Source organism: Bison bison, unplaced genomic scaffold, assembly GCF_000754665.1.
Source record: "Bison bison bison isolate TAMUID 2011002044 unplaced genomic scaffold, Bison_UMD1.0 scf7180017864467, whole genome shotgun sequence".
NCBI lineage: Eukaryota > Metazoa > Chordata > Mammalia > Artiodactyla > Bovidae > Bison > Bison bison.
In genome coordinates, this window is record NW_011495028.1 from 95,453 (window position 1) to 112,528 (window position 17,076).

A 17,076-nucleotide genomic window follows, 5' to 3' on the forward strand; every position below is an offset into this window, starting at 1 on the left:
AATCACTGTCATTGGGGAAAAAAAAGTAGGAAAGCAGACCACAGTGCAATATAAAATAGTCAAAACGGGTTAGAAAGCAGAAGGGGACACACGATGAGCATATGTGTTGTTTAGTCGCTAAGTCATGTCCAACTGTTTTGTGACCCCATGGACTGTAACCCACCAGTCCCCCTGTCCATGGGGTTCTTCAAGCCAGAATACTGGAGTAGGTTTCCATTTCCTTCTCCAGGGGATCTTCCCAACCCAGTGATCAAACCCTTGTCTCCTGCTTGGCAGGCTGATTTTTGACCAATGAGCCACCTGGAAAGCCCCTGTGTTGCAGTATGCTTAAATGAAATAGCAACTAGAATGAACAGTTTATAAATAACAACATGGGTGACTCACAGACATGATAAGAAGCTAGACTCCATCCTACCATCAGGGATCCTGTGAAACTGAAAGTCGCTCAGTTCTGTCCAACTCTTTGCGACCCCATGGACTATACAGTCCATGGAATTCTCCAGGCCAGAATACTGGAGTGGGTAGCCTTTCCCTTCTCCAGGGGTATCTTCCCAACCCAGGGGTTGAACCCAGGTGTTCCGCATTGCAGGCAGATTCTTTACCAGATGAGCCATAGAGGAAGTATTTGAATATCTTGATATTAAGAATGCAACTGAACAAGTGTCGGCATGTATCTTACTGAATTATTTTAAATGTATACAAATACATATGAGGAATCTTGTTAAAAAGGAAATCGTTTTCTTTCATGTTTAGTTTGCAAGAAATGCTTATAACCTGGAATGATTTGGGTCTCAAGAATATGTCTTGAAAATACACACATTTGATTCTTTGGAGAAGTATGGAGAAGAATCAGTATTAAGATGTTTTTGCAAAAGCAGGTAACAGTGAAAGTTGAGAAGTGCCTAGCCATTTGATACACTTAACACAGAGAATTTAACAGGCTCCTCTTTGTTCTACTGGACCTCTGATACAGGGGCAAACGACATTACATCCTAGGAAGCTTTCAGACTAATCATGATAAGAGAGCAGAATAATAAGTACTAGACATTCAAAGGAAGAGTACTATGATTTTGAAAATAGTAGAAAATATAGGTCCCACCTTGTCTGGAAGACTTCCTGTTGGGGGTTACCGTGTTTTGTCATATTGGGTACTGGTGTCTTGCAGAAGACTGTACATTAGTGTTCAGTAAAAGGTGAAATATAAACAAGTTTAGGAAGATTAAGGTAGATCAGTAGATCTACCTTAGGTAGACCTGTAGATCAGTCTTTGTTTGAACAAGCACATTCTCTTGACCATGCTGTGTCCCCTCTCCCAGGACTTGAGATTATAACCTGTCTTTTCCCTTTATGTGTCAGAACTAGTCATTATTATTCCTGTTGCTGAAGTTCCTCTTTCTCTCTTTGGCTTTGCTTTGCCTTCAGTTTTTCAGAGAAATTTAATGTACTAAGGTGGTTCAGATGGTAAAGAATCTGCCTGCAATGGGAGAGACCTGGGTTCAGTCCCTGGGTCGGGAAGATCCCCTGGAGGAGGGCATGGCAACCCACTCTAGTATTCTTGCCTGGAGAACCCCTATGGACAGAGGAGCCTGGCGGGCTACCGCCATGGGGTCAGAGGCGGACATCAGTGAACAACTAAGCACAAGAGCGCCATCTGGTGTTCAGTAAGCAAGAGGGTAAATCTTTTGGTAGGTTTAGCACTAGAACCGAAGAAAGCAAACTTCAGCTTGTTTCTGTATTACAGTCTACAGCATTGTAAAGTTTGATAATGAGATGATTACTGAATCACTAAAGAACAAGTTTTTAACTTTTCATATCAAAAGATATGAGATGATGTGTATATAACTAACAGTGGAATGTTAGAAATAAAAAGCCAGAGAAAAAGCCAGAGCTAATCACCTGCCTACAATGCGGGAGACCTGGGTTTGTTCCCTGGGTCAGGACAATCCCCTGGAGAAGGAAATGGCAACCCACTCCAGCACTCTTGCCTGGAGAACCCATGGACAGAGGAGCCTGGTAGGTTATAGTCCATGGAGTCACAAAGAGTCTGGACACGACTGAGTGACTTCACTTTCAGAGAATTTAATCTGTAATAATAATTGTCTAATAGAGTTTTACTTCATCTGGTGGATATGCTACTCATTTCAGTTCAGTTCAGTTGCTCAGTCGTGTCGGACTCTTTGTGACCCCATGAATTGCAGCACAAGAGGCCTCCCTGTCCATCACCAACTCCTGGAATCCACCCAAACCCATGTACTTTGAGTTGGTGATGCCATCCAGCCATCTCATCCTCTGTCATCCCCTTCTCCTCCTGCCCTCAATCCCTTCCAGCATCAGAGTCTTTTCCAATGAGTCAACTCTTTGCATGAGGTGGCCAAAGTACTGGAGTTTCAGCTTTACCATCATTCCTTCCAAAGAAATCCCAGGGCTGATCTCCTTCAGAATGGACTGGTTGCATCTCCTTGTAGTCCAAGGGACTCTCAAGAGTCTTCTCCAACACCACAGTTCAAAAGCATCAATTCTTCAGCGCTCAGCCTTCTTCACAGTCCAACTCTCACATCCATACATGACCACAGGAAAAACCATAGCCTTGACTAGACGGACCTTTGTTGGCAAAGTAATGTCTCTGCTTTTGAATATCTAGGTTGGTCATAACTTTCCTTCCAAGGAGTAAGCGTCTTTTAATTTCATTACTAGTGATATGCTACTAGTCAACAACAAATACAACAAATTTCCAAAAAGGCATCAATAATCTCAAGGATAAAAAATCAAAACAACAGGAACCCACTGCCCCTCAATAAGGATTAACTGCAAAGAGCTCAGCTTCTTTTCAAGGCAGCCCAGTGAGGAGATCCTGCAGGTATCCCAGGTATAGGATCCCAGCTGGGTACTAAGTCTGAGGAAAGTTACAGCTCCTGCCTCTTTCACTGTGACGTTCTTATTTAAAACTCCCATAAACTTTGGAAAGAAATAAAATCTGAGCTTTTGGACCATGGGATAAAGTGTGCTTCCCTTCTCTCCTTCCCCATCTCTTCAAATGAAGGGCAATAACATTTAAAAGTTGACCCCTGATTTTTAAAAGTGAAAAACCAACAGAACATAAAACTGATTTTTTTTTTTCCTAATATGAAACAGCAGATTTGGGAGTATCAGAATTCTTAGATATTGACGTCTTAATTCCAAATTTTAAATTAACTTCAACTTTCTTGCCAGTTAACATATTCCCATCATGCCTTAAAACTGACCAATTCTTATTTTACAACCTAAATATTTCTGGAAGCCATTTTCTCTCCATCCCAGCCATTGCCCTTCCCCCCTCTTGCCACCCCCACCCCCACCGTGAACCCCTCAAAACACTTCTCAGATGTTCTTGGCTGGTGTATAAGCCTTCCCGATCCCCACAGCCCCACCCCAACGTGAATCAACAGATGTGTATTAACAGGGACCATACAAACGATTTAAGCGGAGAATGCAATAGATGGGTTTTTCAGCCTCAAAGGTTTACTTGAATCTGTCCTATCTGCAGTCTTTCTCCTACCATTTCACCCTTCACATTTTACTCTGTTCATCTGGAAGAGCTCAGTTCTCCCAGTAGAATGTGCTGGGCTGCTGCCAGACCTTAGTGTTCCTTCTCTCTGGAAGGCCCTTTCTCTCCATCCTGCTCTGGACTAACTTGACTTGCCCTAGAACACCCAACTTTGGTGTAGAGTTTGTCTCCTCCATCTCCTGAAGCCCTGGGCTGGGCTGATTGTCCTTTCCAGTTCCCACAGCACTTAACTATTTTGAAATTAATCTGCTTTTGTTTCACTCCCTGGTAGGTTGTACTACTCCTTGAGGCCATGGGTGGGCTATCATATACTTCATAGAACCAGAGCTTTGTATGGTTTTGGCACACAAAAAAATGTTCCCTAAACATAATTTGTTAAATGATCTTGTATGAGTATAAATGTATATATTCAACATAATACACATTTTAAGTCATTTATAAATATTTATTAAATACTATGGTTTAACTTCATGCTTCAGAAGAATCAAAACTCATAAACACTCACTGAGATAGGCTAAAAATGAAAAGGACAGAACAATAATGTCTCATACATTGCTGGTAGGTAAACTGGCAGGATTTACTGAAGCTAAACAGAAGCTGGTGACCTGGTGACCCTGCATTTCCAGTCTGGGGATACGCTCAACAGAAACGAATAAGAATGTTCTTAGCAGCTCTGTTCACCAATGGCCAGCCCTGAACAGATGATGCCAATGTTCATTAATATTAGAATGATAAATTGGCATTTTCATACAAGCAGTACAGAGCAATGAAAAGAATGAACTTCTGCTACCCAAAGCGACAAAGATACGACTTCATGAAGTTCAAAAACTAACTTGAGGTGACAGATGAAAACAGTGGTTACTTGGGGGCTGTGGGTTTTGACTACAAGAGACGCCCATGAGGACACCTTCTAGGGTAACTTCTAGTGATCACATAGAGGGGAGCCCAGCTGCACCTCTGTATGTAAAAGTCATGTTGCAACAAAGAAAAAGAAAAAACTTATGAACTAAGGCCTTGAAAATATGCCAACAGGCTGGCGTTATAGCCATGAGACAACAAAGTAAATTTCATCAAACTATCTTTGTCCCTTTGTTGTAACATAAAAAAGAATGTTTTTTAAAAGAAATACTTGGCATAGGCAAAATGGTATTCCTAAATGGTTTCAACTTTGGCTTAAGGTTCATAATACTGTTTCCAGATGATGTTTCACTTGTACATAAACTAGGCAACTTTGTTATGTTACTTAGCATCTAAAATTTTGAGAAAACAGCTAAGCTCTGGCCTACAGAATTACAGTAGCTATTTGTTACTAGCGATATTCCAAAAGAAATTTATTTTACTATACTTATCTATAAGTAGATACTATAAGTATCAATATATAGAATACATATCTATATAATATTTACTATAAATATCTATTTACTATAAAATCTGCCACCTTTTAGTGAAACAGAAAAATAAAAATCTTTATAATACAGGAAATGTTAAAATTTGGAAGAAAAAAACCCAAAAACCTTGAGTACCCTAAAACAACTAGTTTGTAATTTTGGTCAATATGTCTGACACTATGGATACTGGCAGTTCTGGGAATGAATTTTAATATTAATAATGAAATACTCAATCTAACCAAATACCTGACAGAATTCCTCACTGAATGTTTTAAGGAAAATAAATAAAAAGATTAACAGATTTAAATACTTTTAAAAGACAGAAAGAAGTATCTAAAAATTATACATGAATGCATCCAGAAGAAATTCTGGGCTCCAGTGTACATAAAACAAGAGTATAGCACCTCTAGGCAAAATACTTTTTAATTACAATCTCATATGTTTATATAAAGTAGAACATTTAATATTGATGAACTAGATTATAGCCTGCAAATGTTATTAATCAGGAATTCCTGAGTGTAGTAGTGAGGCAATAAAGGTGGACATTGGAGGCCCGTTCATTTTTCAGAGATTTTTTTCAGCTTTTGACTTGGGTGCTATCACGTTCAAGGCACCAGTCCAAGTGCTCATTAATCTGTGTCTCCGAAACCTCGTCCTGACACACGGGACAGTGCACCACCCTGCTCTGACCGGATGCACCGCTGGGACTCTGCGCTGCAGCTGGAGGATGCGAACTACTCGTCACATCACCACCACCACTCTGCGCTTGCTCCTTCTTGATAAAAAAGAGGTCAAAAAAAGTCTTGTCTTCTATCCTGGGTCGTTTACTTGGGAGTTTACCTTCAGGCCCACCTGCATCCTGGGGCACAGTGACATATGTCGATTCCATGGCTTTTAAGGAATTTCTTAGAGATGTCCTAGAAGATGTAACCCTCCTTTGAGAACCGGCAGAGACCGACTTTGTAGTGCTGTCGCCCACTGTGAGGCTCTTCACTGGAGACCCACTCACACTTCTGAAAGCCTTGCTGCTGGCAACGGACACTTTAGAGAAGTAGTTGCTTAAGACATTCTGATGACTGGTACTGAGAACAGGGGATGCTACGGAAGTCTTTTTAGTTGGACCATTCTGTTCAAATTTCACCTCAGTTTTAGAATGAGGTCTCAGGGCATTTGCTGAATGGTCTTGACTTAAAGGCTCTTGGCTTTCATTAATAGCATGTGAAGTGATACATTTCCCAGATGAAAAATTGCTGGTTTCCCCTAGGACATAACCTTTCCCGGTAAAGGGGATTAACAGCTGTTTCTCCCCTCTGTTCGGTTTGTCTGCAAAAGAAGCAAGATTTTTCCTTGATTCAAAATTTATACCATAACAAGTATTAAGCTAATGGATAGTTTTTCCAAATGAAGAAATACTGTTTTGTTCTAACTTAGAACTATACTGTAATTCTCTATTAACAGGAGGACAACCTTCAGCAGTCAGACAGCTCTGATATCAAGAACACATAAAGGACAAAAACACCCTCTCTTCAAAACAAAACACCATCTCATACTTAGATAAGCATTTCTATCATGCAAATATCAATAGCACAATAACTTTTATCAAGAAAACCATGTCCCAGATGGGGAAAATCTGCTACTGCATTATCTTCCCAGCTCACAAAACAGGATATAATCTTTCGACATAAATTCTTCTATAGTTTCTCAACTTAGTAAACGTTTCAGATTTGAGAAAGCTTATGTCCATGAATCCTTATCACATCCAATCAACAACTTCCCAAGGGAAGAAACATTAACTTTAGTAACCTGGTTACCCTTCAAAGGGCAGTAACTATGAACTGCAGAGCAAAGGGGTAAATCTTGGAGTGTTAGCATATACGTGCCATATCCTTTTCCCATTCTTCTAATGAAAATACATACATCAACAGAAGTTGCTTGGATGGACTCCAACTGATAGGAAGGGGTGTAGCTAGGACTTACATTCCGGGCATTGTTATTTGAATTACTGTTTTTACCTTGACAATCTTTTTTTTGCCTTCTGTTTCCTAATGACCCAGTGAGTCAGGAGAGGGAAAGGGACTTTACCCTTAAATTTTAGCAGTGGAAACTATTCCCACTTTTTCTCACAAATATATAGAGCAAAATATATTTTTCTACTACTGTTTTATGGACAATGGGATTTTTTTCCACTTTAAGTCCACACTTGAAAACATCTACGCAAGAAACACTCTTTAAGCTTTATCTTTTTCTTTTCTTCAAAAAATGTTTGTGTCTTCAAAAAAGGGTTTTATGTCTAACAAGAGAAAAATAATTTAAAAAAAATTAAAATGGGCTTCAGTTGAAACCAAGTTTCTTGTTTTGCCTTTTTCTCTTTTGAATAAATTAATTTAAGCTTTATCTTAATGCCAGTTCTCGGAAGGACACTTCAGAGAACTAGCCACGGTAGTGGAAAAGCAGGAAGACTATAAGCAGACTTACCTTTATTCTCTGCTTCTGATACTGGCTGCTTTCTCAGTTTTGTCTTTCCTTTGCCCTTTTTTGAGTAGTTCTCTGGTTCCTTGATTTTGATGTAAGTGCCTCCACAGGTTTTCTGGTGTTCAGCCCACCAGTAGTCATGGGCGGAGGGTGCCCTGTTGGTGGCACGCTTCACATAGCCGTAATACGGCTTACTGTTCTGACACGGCCCGTTGCAGCGCCACCAGTGTCGACGGTACTCGTCTACCTCGTCATGGAAAGTATGGTACACCTGGGCCGAGACACAGTTCTTAGCATTAAGTAGGCGAGTTAACAATTTTAAGAAAATATATGTAATAAATAAGCAGCCACAACTTTTTTAAAACTTTCCAACTTCTCAAGGGTTTTCTGAAGTTATGTTTTGGGAAAGATAGTAACTATATTTAGCTTCTCTTCAAAAGTTCATTTTAATGGGAATTAGCAGATTCCCATAATTTAGTGCTACATAACCTATGTAAAAATAGAAAAATGTGAGACTAGAAGACAAATTTAAAAAAACAAAAAGCTTCTATACATGGTACAAGTCTTAGAAACCCACTTTCTAAATGATGAAAAACTAGGATAAAGATTTTATAGAATGTCATAATCAGTAAGTGTTCCCACTGCTTAGGTTGAAATTTCCCCTATAGGTAACCATACCAAAGGATTCCAGAGGACTCTTCCCTATCAACTCTGGGCCCACACACAAGCACCTGGTCTCAGGCTGCCTCTGCCAAATCCATTCTCCACATTCGCCCAGCTCTGCTCATTTCCTCACAACAAGCTTTCTGGGGTACCACTGTATCTGTTTATAGGTGAAAAGCTCTCCAGGGTTTGAATGTTCTCATCCTTATATCCGTAGTGGTTATTACCAGCTTGGCATAAGGAAGGTGCTCAGTGTTTGGTGATTGAGTGAATGAGAAACTTCACTGAGACAAATTCTCTTTAAATGTGCTTTTCAGTCCTTAAACAGGATCCCTCTGTTTCACCCTTTAGATGAACTCTTACTTATAACCTAAGCAGCAGACAGACAGAGAAGAGTTCAGGCTGAAAGGAAGGTGAGCCCTCCCACATGGTGGCACTGAGGCTGGCACGGCACCATTTTACAAATGATACTTCCAAATGACTGAGGAACTTTTCCTCCTGTCCTCTCAGTGGAACGTTATTAGTTATATAAGGTAAGGAGCAACAGCAGCATATGAGTTTTGTTTTTTTTAAGCTCTTAATAAATTCCCCTTGTGGGAAACAATACTAAGCCTTTTGTAACTCTAAAGATAGTTTTATATTCACTATCTCTCTACTATAAGCAAACAAATTCTATTATTTGGCAAGCATGCAAGCAATGCAAATTATAGTAAGTGCAGAAGAGACTGGAGGACAGAGGTTTGGGAACAAGGAGGCTTTTAAGACCCTGCCTTCTCTCTTATGTTGAGAACACCTCGCCTAGTAATTCAGAGGTAAAAAAGACAGGGAATTGGATCTATTCTGATTCCAACTTCTGTAATTTCTATAGCCTGGGGCTGTAACTTTAACAATGTAGTTAACTAAAAACTGTCCTCAATGTGGACGCCCCATGGAGTCTGCTATAACAGAATGTAACCTGGGAAAGCAAGGGCTGTCTACCTGATAAAACCTCCTGAATTCTCTTCCAACTGAACAACAGGAAGTACACTAGAATTTTGCTTAAAGTGTGAAAGTCTTTTATGCTAGCAACTGCATAATTCCTTTGCTAATCTGGATTTTATGTGACTGTGTTAAAGCAAGCCACTTATTTGATGTTAAAGGACCTTAGTCCAGTAATGAAGTGAGCTCTCTAGAAAATTAAACTGACAGCTAGAAAATAATATATGGAGGGTGAGTACTCTCCCTTTCCATCACACTGGCTTTTACTGCTTTTTAAAATAAGGAAATTTCTAAACACTAAACACACCAAGGCATTTAATCTCTGTAGGAATTAATATTTGTTTTGGTTCAGTTAAATTCAGTACTTGCTAAGTGATCTAACCAGTCCATTCTAAAGGAGATCAGTCCTGGGTGTTCACTGCAAGGACTGATGCTAAAGCTGAAACTCCAATACTTTGGCCACCTCATGCAAAGAGTTGACTCATTGGAAAAGACTGATGCTGGCAGGGATTCGGGCCAGGAGGAGAAGGGGACAACAGAGGATGAGATGGCTGGATGGCATCACCGACTCAATGGACATGAGTTTGGGTGAACTCCCGGGAGTTGGTGATGGACAGGGAGGCGGGGCCACTCCAGTACTCTTGCCTGGAAAATCCCATGGATGGAGGAGCCTGGTGGGCTGCAGTCCATGGGGTCGCTAAGAGTCGGACACGACTGAGCGACTTCCCTTTCACTTTTCACTTTCATGCATTGGAGAAGGAAATGGCAACCCACTCCAGTGTTCTTGCCTGGAGAATCCCAGGGACGGGGGAGGCTGGTGGGCTGCCGTCTATGGGGTCGCACAGAGTCGGACACGACTGAAGCGACTTGGCGGCAGCAGCAGCAGCAGCAGCAGCAGAGAGGCTTGGCGTTCTGTGATTCACGGGGTAGCAAAGAGTCGGACACAACTGAGCAACTGAACTGAACTCAAGTGCTTGTAGAGGCACTATGTCACACATCTTGTGCAGGTGTGTATAAAGACACACAGGTGTGTATAGATAGGTAAGAGCCACCCTATTGGGGTATGAAAGCAGAATATAACATTGTAAAAGGCTACATATCTGCTGAGGAGGTTAAAAGGAGGGAGAAGTTATATCCCACTGTAAAGATGAAGATCATTTTGACAGAAAATAGAAGAGGCACATTTTAGGGAGAGACTATATGAAGAAAGGCAGAGATGAAAAGTTCCGTTAGAAACATAGGCAGGGGAGTTGTGGAAAGTGAAAAAAAAAGGAACAGTAAGGTTACTGGATAAATGAATGTATAATAACAAAGACAACTAATATTTAATTAGTACCCAAACTGCACTAAAATGTTTTTGGTTGCGTTTTCTCTAGCCCTCACAAGGATCCAGTAGCCTAAGGATTGTTATCATCCTCCTTTTACTGCAAGTAAACCAAAGCATGGAAGAGTTTAAGTAGGTCCCACCATCAGTGGCGCCAGCATCGGGAAGTAGGCAACCTGACTCTTCCTGCTTTCTGACCCCAGGCTCTCCCACCTCCCACATTATGCAGAAATGCAAGTCACAGACTTCTGATGAAGGGAGTAACATAAAATAGCAGCAGAATATAGGACAGATTGAAGGAAGAGACAATGAGGAAACGTAATTAGGAGATGTTAGTAATAGTCCAGAAGAGAGGTACTCAGGCCTGCAATAACTCTGCACAAGCTGCTCCCAGAGGTTAGAGATCTCAGGGATGTCACTAGAACTGCTGTCTTCTACTATGGGGTCCCAGATAAGCCGGTCTGCTTCTCTGGGCCCCTCATTTGCCCTGGGAAATCCTCAAACACAGTATTTGTTTCTACCCAGTTCTCTATTTTTAATTAAATCCCAAGAAATACTGAATAAATAACTACTAAATATGATAAATGTGTGTGGCTTTATATACCGTTATATTGGCTCCTGTCAGGCGATTGATGCGATGCATATGCTTACAAAACTCTGGACCATGCCCTTCCCGATCTTTATCATTATTAGTGACAAATAAATAGGCATGTATCATTTCATGCAAGAGGGTCTGAAACAAAAAACAATCACATTAATTTGTTATGGTGCTTCTGAAAATAAAAATGCATTTTCTGACTCTACCTGGAGTCTTAACCTTCTTTGGATCACAGGCTCCTTTCACATACTGACAGAAGTCATGAACCATCTTTCTAGAAAAATTATATAAGCACACATTCCCAAAACTTTGCATATAATATCCAAAGTCCTGTAGATCCCAGGTTAATTCCCTGTTCAAAGGAAGCCTTTTTAATTGTTAACCAAAAATCCAGTAGAAAAGACTGATAAATTCAGCTACATGAAAATTTTAAAATTCTGTATGGGGAAAAAAATGTTATCAGTAAAGTGAAAAAAACAAACTCAGGAAAATATATGTGCAACTATCTCACAGGCTATTAACTCCTAAATTATAAAGCACTCCTAAAAATCAACAGGAAAATGATCAACAATCTGATTTTAAAATAGGCAAATGTCATGGACAGATCACAGAAGATGAACTTTAAATGATCCATAAACATATGAAAAAATGTTCAACTTCATTTGTAAAAACAGATATGTGAGTTATTACATAAGTATATAACTTCTTGCTTATTGAGACTGGTAAAACTAAAGTTTGACTCTATTAGTAAAGCTAAGGGAAAATAAGCATTCCCATATATCACTGATTGTTGTTGCTGTTGTTTAGTCAGGAAGTCATGTCTCACTCTTTGCAACCCCATGGACCACAGCCCGCCACGCTCCACTGTCTGTAGGATTTCCCAGGCAAGAATACTAGAGTGGCTTGCCATTTCCTCCTCCAGGGGATCTTCCCAACCCCAGGTGAACCCCAGTTTTTTGCATTGACAAGCAGATTCTTTACCAGAATCTGGTAGATTTAGCCAGATTTAGCCAGAATCTGGCTCAGTAGCCACCAGGGATCACTGGTAGGAATGCAAAATAGTACAACCCTTGCGGAAAATTTGGTAACATCTAACATATTTACAAACACATTTATTGTTAGACTCAGCAACACCTAGACTAAAATGAAAGGCCATGTGTATGAGGTATTTCATTGTGGCACTGCTTACAATAGTGAAAGAGTGAAAACAATGTTTAGTAATAGGGGCCTCATTGAAAGAACTATGGTACAGCCACATAATGGAATTCTATGTAACCATAAAAAAGAATGAAAAGTATCTCTATGAAATGATATGGAGGAGGCTATAGAATGTATTGTTTTAACAGAAAAAGGCAAGGTACAGAAGAGTGTACTCAGCATTTTATATAAGAAGTATGCTATGTGGTGGGGAGTAGATAAGAGTGGATATAAATACTGGCCAAAGAGAATGATAGGAAAAAAACTAACAACAGTATCCTTTATAGGTGAAAAGGTCAGAATAGAGGCATGGGGGAGACCAAGATTTCTCTGTGTATAGTCTTCTGTAGTTTGAGGACTTTAAATCATGTAAAATTTTAAAACAAACAATAAAACTTACTGCTCATTCCATACCAAGGACGGAATAATTTAGGTATAAAGTTTACAAAAGCATTTATAGCTGATATTTCATAATCTATTCTAAAAAAAGTGAAAATCATAAAGGTCCTCAAAAGCATAGCTTTTTTCATAATCCTCCGTAATTTTTTTTTAAATTTTCATCAGAAACACTAGATTGGCATTAATGAATTTTAGTTGTATAGAATTATATGAATAAAGAAATGCAAGAATCAAACATTTACCAATTCTCATCTTTTCAAGACAATGCCACTCTATTGAGACTCAAATTTAAAGGTCATTCTACATTTCAGATGTTTTTCAACATTCTAAAATAATAACTATTCTCATTAAAGAGAAACAACTTAGGTTCCTAATTTTTGGTTCAATTCAAACACGTCTTGAAAATGGTACATGGCATTTTACTGAACATTTCCATTTTTATTTATCTACCATTTCCCACATTTAGGCTCTATCTATACATCATTGTCCCCAAACACCTCAATTTCCCACCACTGTAATATAAATGGTCAAAAACAACTACTTCTAGACCTAAATATGCCATAAGCCTAGTGGCCTCACTTTTGTCCACAGCATACCCATTCCTTCTGCCAAAAGTAGTCTCCTCTACCATGTCTACATGTCAGAATTCAATTCTGTCCTGTTAGGCTCGCCTCCTGGAGAAGGAAATGACAAGCCACTCGTGTTCTTGCCTGGGAAATCCCATGGACAGAGGAGCCTGGAGGGCTGCAGTCACAAAGAGTTGGACATGACTTAGCAACTGAACAACAACAAACATCAAAAGCAAATTCTAGAATAACTAGATTAGTCTGGCACACAGTAGGTACTCAACACAGTGAGTGGTAGGCGTGCTGATGTTAGTACTAATGAAATCCAGATCTGTAAAACTTTTCTTTACCTCCTTAACCAGTTAAAGTTTTTTCCTTTTCTGAATTCTATTCATTATAATTTAGGAAGTTACTTCAAATACAGGCCAGTCCCTCTATTCTTCCTCCATCCATCTTACTCCTGATTTTACATTATAACTTTCTGCCAACAGCAAATGCTCACTTGAAGCATTACCACATAGTTCCCATTTTCTTCTTGCCTATTACCTTAAGAAAAAAATCATTCATGTGTTATTTAAGCCAACATTGTTTATGCAACAAATTCAGTTTTCAATTAGGGCTGTTCCAATTAGCACTCCTTGTAAGGTTGATTTGGTTAATCATATTGTTTAATTTTTTTAAATGCTTTACTGTTTTTTTCCTGCTTCTTCACTGAATTACTAACTCAGTTGTGTTTTTATCTACAACTATGACTGTAGATTGCTTATTTCTCTTATTCATTTCTGCTGATTGATGCTTCATGTTTAAAGCTTAAAACCTATGCTATTACTTTTACGGTCATTATGTGTCTGTATTTAATAGGTTATTTTATCATTTTAAAATGTCTCCCTTTTTTCTAGTAAAACTTCTTCCCTTAAAATCTTTATATTAATACTAGATAGCCGTAACAATTTTCTGTTGTCTAATATTTGGAAGATATGCTTTTTCTCATCCTTTTATATTTAACATATATGTGTCTTTGTTTTAATCACATCTCGGTTAATGTCATATGCCATTCCATGTCTTTAACTGGAATGTTTAGTCCATTTACATTTAATATAATAGCTGATATTGTTTTTATGTCCACCTTTCTATTTCATCTGGGTTTTGTCCCTTTATTAGTTTCTTTTTTTATTGAGTATTTCTGTTGTACGACTTTAACATTTAGTAGTATTTTAAAAAAAATTGTGATTACAAAAAAGTAACAAAAAATGTACCATCTTAACTATTTTAAGTGTACAGTTCAGTGGTGCTAAGTACATTCACATTGTTGTGAAACCCACTACTTTTTGTTATCCTTACACAACATATTTCCAGGCATATTTTAACTTATTTCCCATCCAACCTCTACCACCTATGCTCTCTTGTGCATACATTTCAAGTGATACAACTGAGGGAAGATAACTCACACCAGATATATCTTGAGGATTTCCAGGCAACTACTGGACTCAACTAAACACAGCTGAGGGATCCTACTGCTTCATTCAGCTATTAGAAGTGATCACCATCTCTAGATATGAAGTGTGCCCTCACATTGGTTTGTTCTGCCAGCTCAGCTATATGTCATGGGAGGACACCATGGTGGCTGAACAGAAGAGAATCAAAATTTGTGTGTCTCAATAAAAAGATCTGGATCTTAACTTTCTGGCTGCTTCTAAACCAACTACTTTGTCTATCTGAACCTTATTTATAAAAATAAGGATAACACATACTGAACATAAACAGGATTGTTGTAAAAATCAAAGTAGCTAACATACCTGAAAGCCTCCAACTTTGAAACACTGTAAGAATATAAGGTAATCATTATTTGCCCCACAATAAAAGTTTGCAGTGAGGGAAAACTGATTTCCCCCCCACATGTACAGGTTAATTTACAGCAGTCTAATAATAACTGTTTCTAAATTACTGAGCTAAGAATCAGGTTTATGCAAAGAATACCTCCACAAGATCTTTTCTTGGTCTCAGCTTTAAAAGGGGTTCACTGAGACGGATGGAACACATTCCACCCCTCCCTTCATAGCTGCATATCCCAGCACACCTGGAAAACAACCACCACAAAAACTGTTAATCACCAAATATACACAAAAGGAAAATAGAAACGAAAGAGCAAAATCCTTATTCACTGTTCTTGGACAGTTCAGACTGAGAGAACTCTATGAAGGATAGCTTTCTTGAGAGTATACCCACTCTGTTGGGAGATACTTGTATTTCATCCGAGTAGTGGCTTCCCTTACCCTTACCAGGCTATAACAGCTTGAAGAAGATAATCCTATTTTGCTGCTCCCTGTCTCCTCCCTACAAGCTATGCTCAATCAGTTATAGTGGTAATACCAGGCCAGATCTCCATTAGCATATGTCCAAAATTATAATGGAATCCTATATGAAAGAGATCGATACTTTAAACACACAACTTTGTATCAGATCTTCTCTCTTATTTTAGATGCTTTGATATCAATTCAAAAACAAGTAGTGGTACACAACGACTTCTTAGACTTACTTGTTAACTCCGTTCATATACCGGGTACATTATCTCAAATCAGAATTTCTCAAACCTGGAGTGTCAGAAAGGGATCCTTTTAAAGGCATCCCTTTAGATCCCCTGGATCCAGAAATATGAGAACATGAGCCCCTTCCCCACTCTGACTCCCGAGCTCACTGCTAAGTACACCACACAGTGTGTCCCTGGCACTCTCTCTTGGGGCAGATTCTGGCTGTTTCTCTTACCTGGGTCCTAAAGCACACCCATAAGACAAATCAGATAAGCGTTAACTCGCTTTTTAGTAACCGTTAAGGGCCTTTGGACTGTGCTGTGTGCTTAGTCGCTCAGCTGTGTCCGACTCTGAGACCCCACGGACTGTATGTAGCCCTCCAGGCTCCTCTGTCCATGGGATTCTCCAGGCAAGAATACTGGAATGGGTTGCCATGCCCTCCTCCACGGGATCTTCCCGACCTAGGGATCAAACACAGGTCTCCCAGGTCTCAGGCGGATTCTTTAACGTCTGAGCCACCAGGGAAGCCCTTTCTAGTGAAGTGAGATTCAAAGAAACACACTTTTCTCTCACTGCGCCCCTTACAAGCCAAACCGTCGCGGGATGGGCCACGGGCTTTCTTAAAGTCGTTTAAGGTGAGAAGGGAAGGGGCTGGAAGGAAGATAATCCCTGTGGGGCCGCCTGCCCCAAATCCAGAGCCCGAGCTAACGCCGCCGGGACCGCGAGGGGAGACAGAAGGGCCGCCGGCGGCCCCGTCCCCAGCACGGCTCGGGACTCACAGCGTCATCCGCACGCTCCACTTCACCTCGACCGCCTCCAGTTGGCCCCAGAAGAAACGGTCGTTGAACAGAACAAACAGGCCCTGTAAGTCAGGGGTAGGGTCCACCAACTCCCAAGACGCGTCCACCAGAGACAGGGGCTCCTGGGCCGGTTCGCGCTCCGAGACCTGCAAGTTCCACTCCTCCTGAAGCTGTAATGCCAAAACCAGGTCCTCATCCATGGCTGCCGAGGTACAGAGGGGGTAACTCCACGTCCTGGGGGGTCTGAGGGCCCAGTCGCGCGCCTAGGAGATACCGGCTGTTTGGTCAGTTCGCCGATCTCGCGAGACTCAGGGAAAACGGGCTCGAGAACGAGAGCTTAGCTTGTTCCAAACGCCGAAGTCAAGATTCTGGGCCTTAAAAAAAAAAGAACTCAGTGTGACACCACCTAGTAGGCTCAAAACTAGGGTTGAAGGTTTCAGATACCTGGTTACCGTCCTCACGGTTCACGAATAACGTCAAACACCAACGACACACTCCGCCCATGCGTAGCACCTCGTAGTACGTACATCGCTCTGCCCCGCGCTCCACTCACTTCCGCTGTAGCTTCTCCAGCGTAGGAGTCCTAGGCCTCTGAAGTTCCTGCGCAGGCGCATCGCCG

General features: G+C 40.4%; 1 protein-coding gene across 4 annotated transcripts; it reads right to left on the reverse strand.

Moving 5' to 3' along the window:
• Window positions 1-3,968: 3,968 nt before the first annotated feature.
• Window positions 3,969-17,065, reverse strand: SPRTN (SprT-like N-terminal domain). 4 transcript variants are annotated; one of them, XM_010860516.1, is made up of 6 exons: window positions 16,985-17,065; window positions 16,437-16,831; window positions 15,107-15,206; window positions 10,974-11,102; window positions 7,408-7,675; window positions 3,969-6,255 (listed from the first exon to the last, which is right to left on the reverse strand). In XM_010860516.1, the coding sequence occupies exons 2-6, from the start codon at window positions 16,655-16,657 to the stop codon at window positions 5,510-5,512; spliced, it is 1,464 nt and encodes a 487-aa protein (XP_010858818.1). In that variant the 5' UTR covers window positions 16,658-16,831; window positions 16,985-17,065; the 3' UTR covers window positions 3,969-5,509. The 4 variants fall into 4 exon arrangements, with proteins under 4 accessions (XP_010858818.1, XP_010858817.1, XP_010858819.1 ...); XM_010860515.1 differs by having other exon boundaries at window positions 16,902-17,012; XM_010860517.1 differs by having other exon boundaries at window positions 15,893-17,022.
• Window positions 17,066-17,076: the final 11 nt, after the last annotated feature.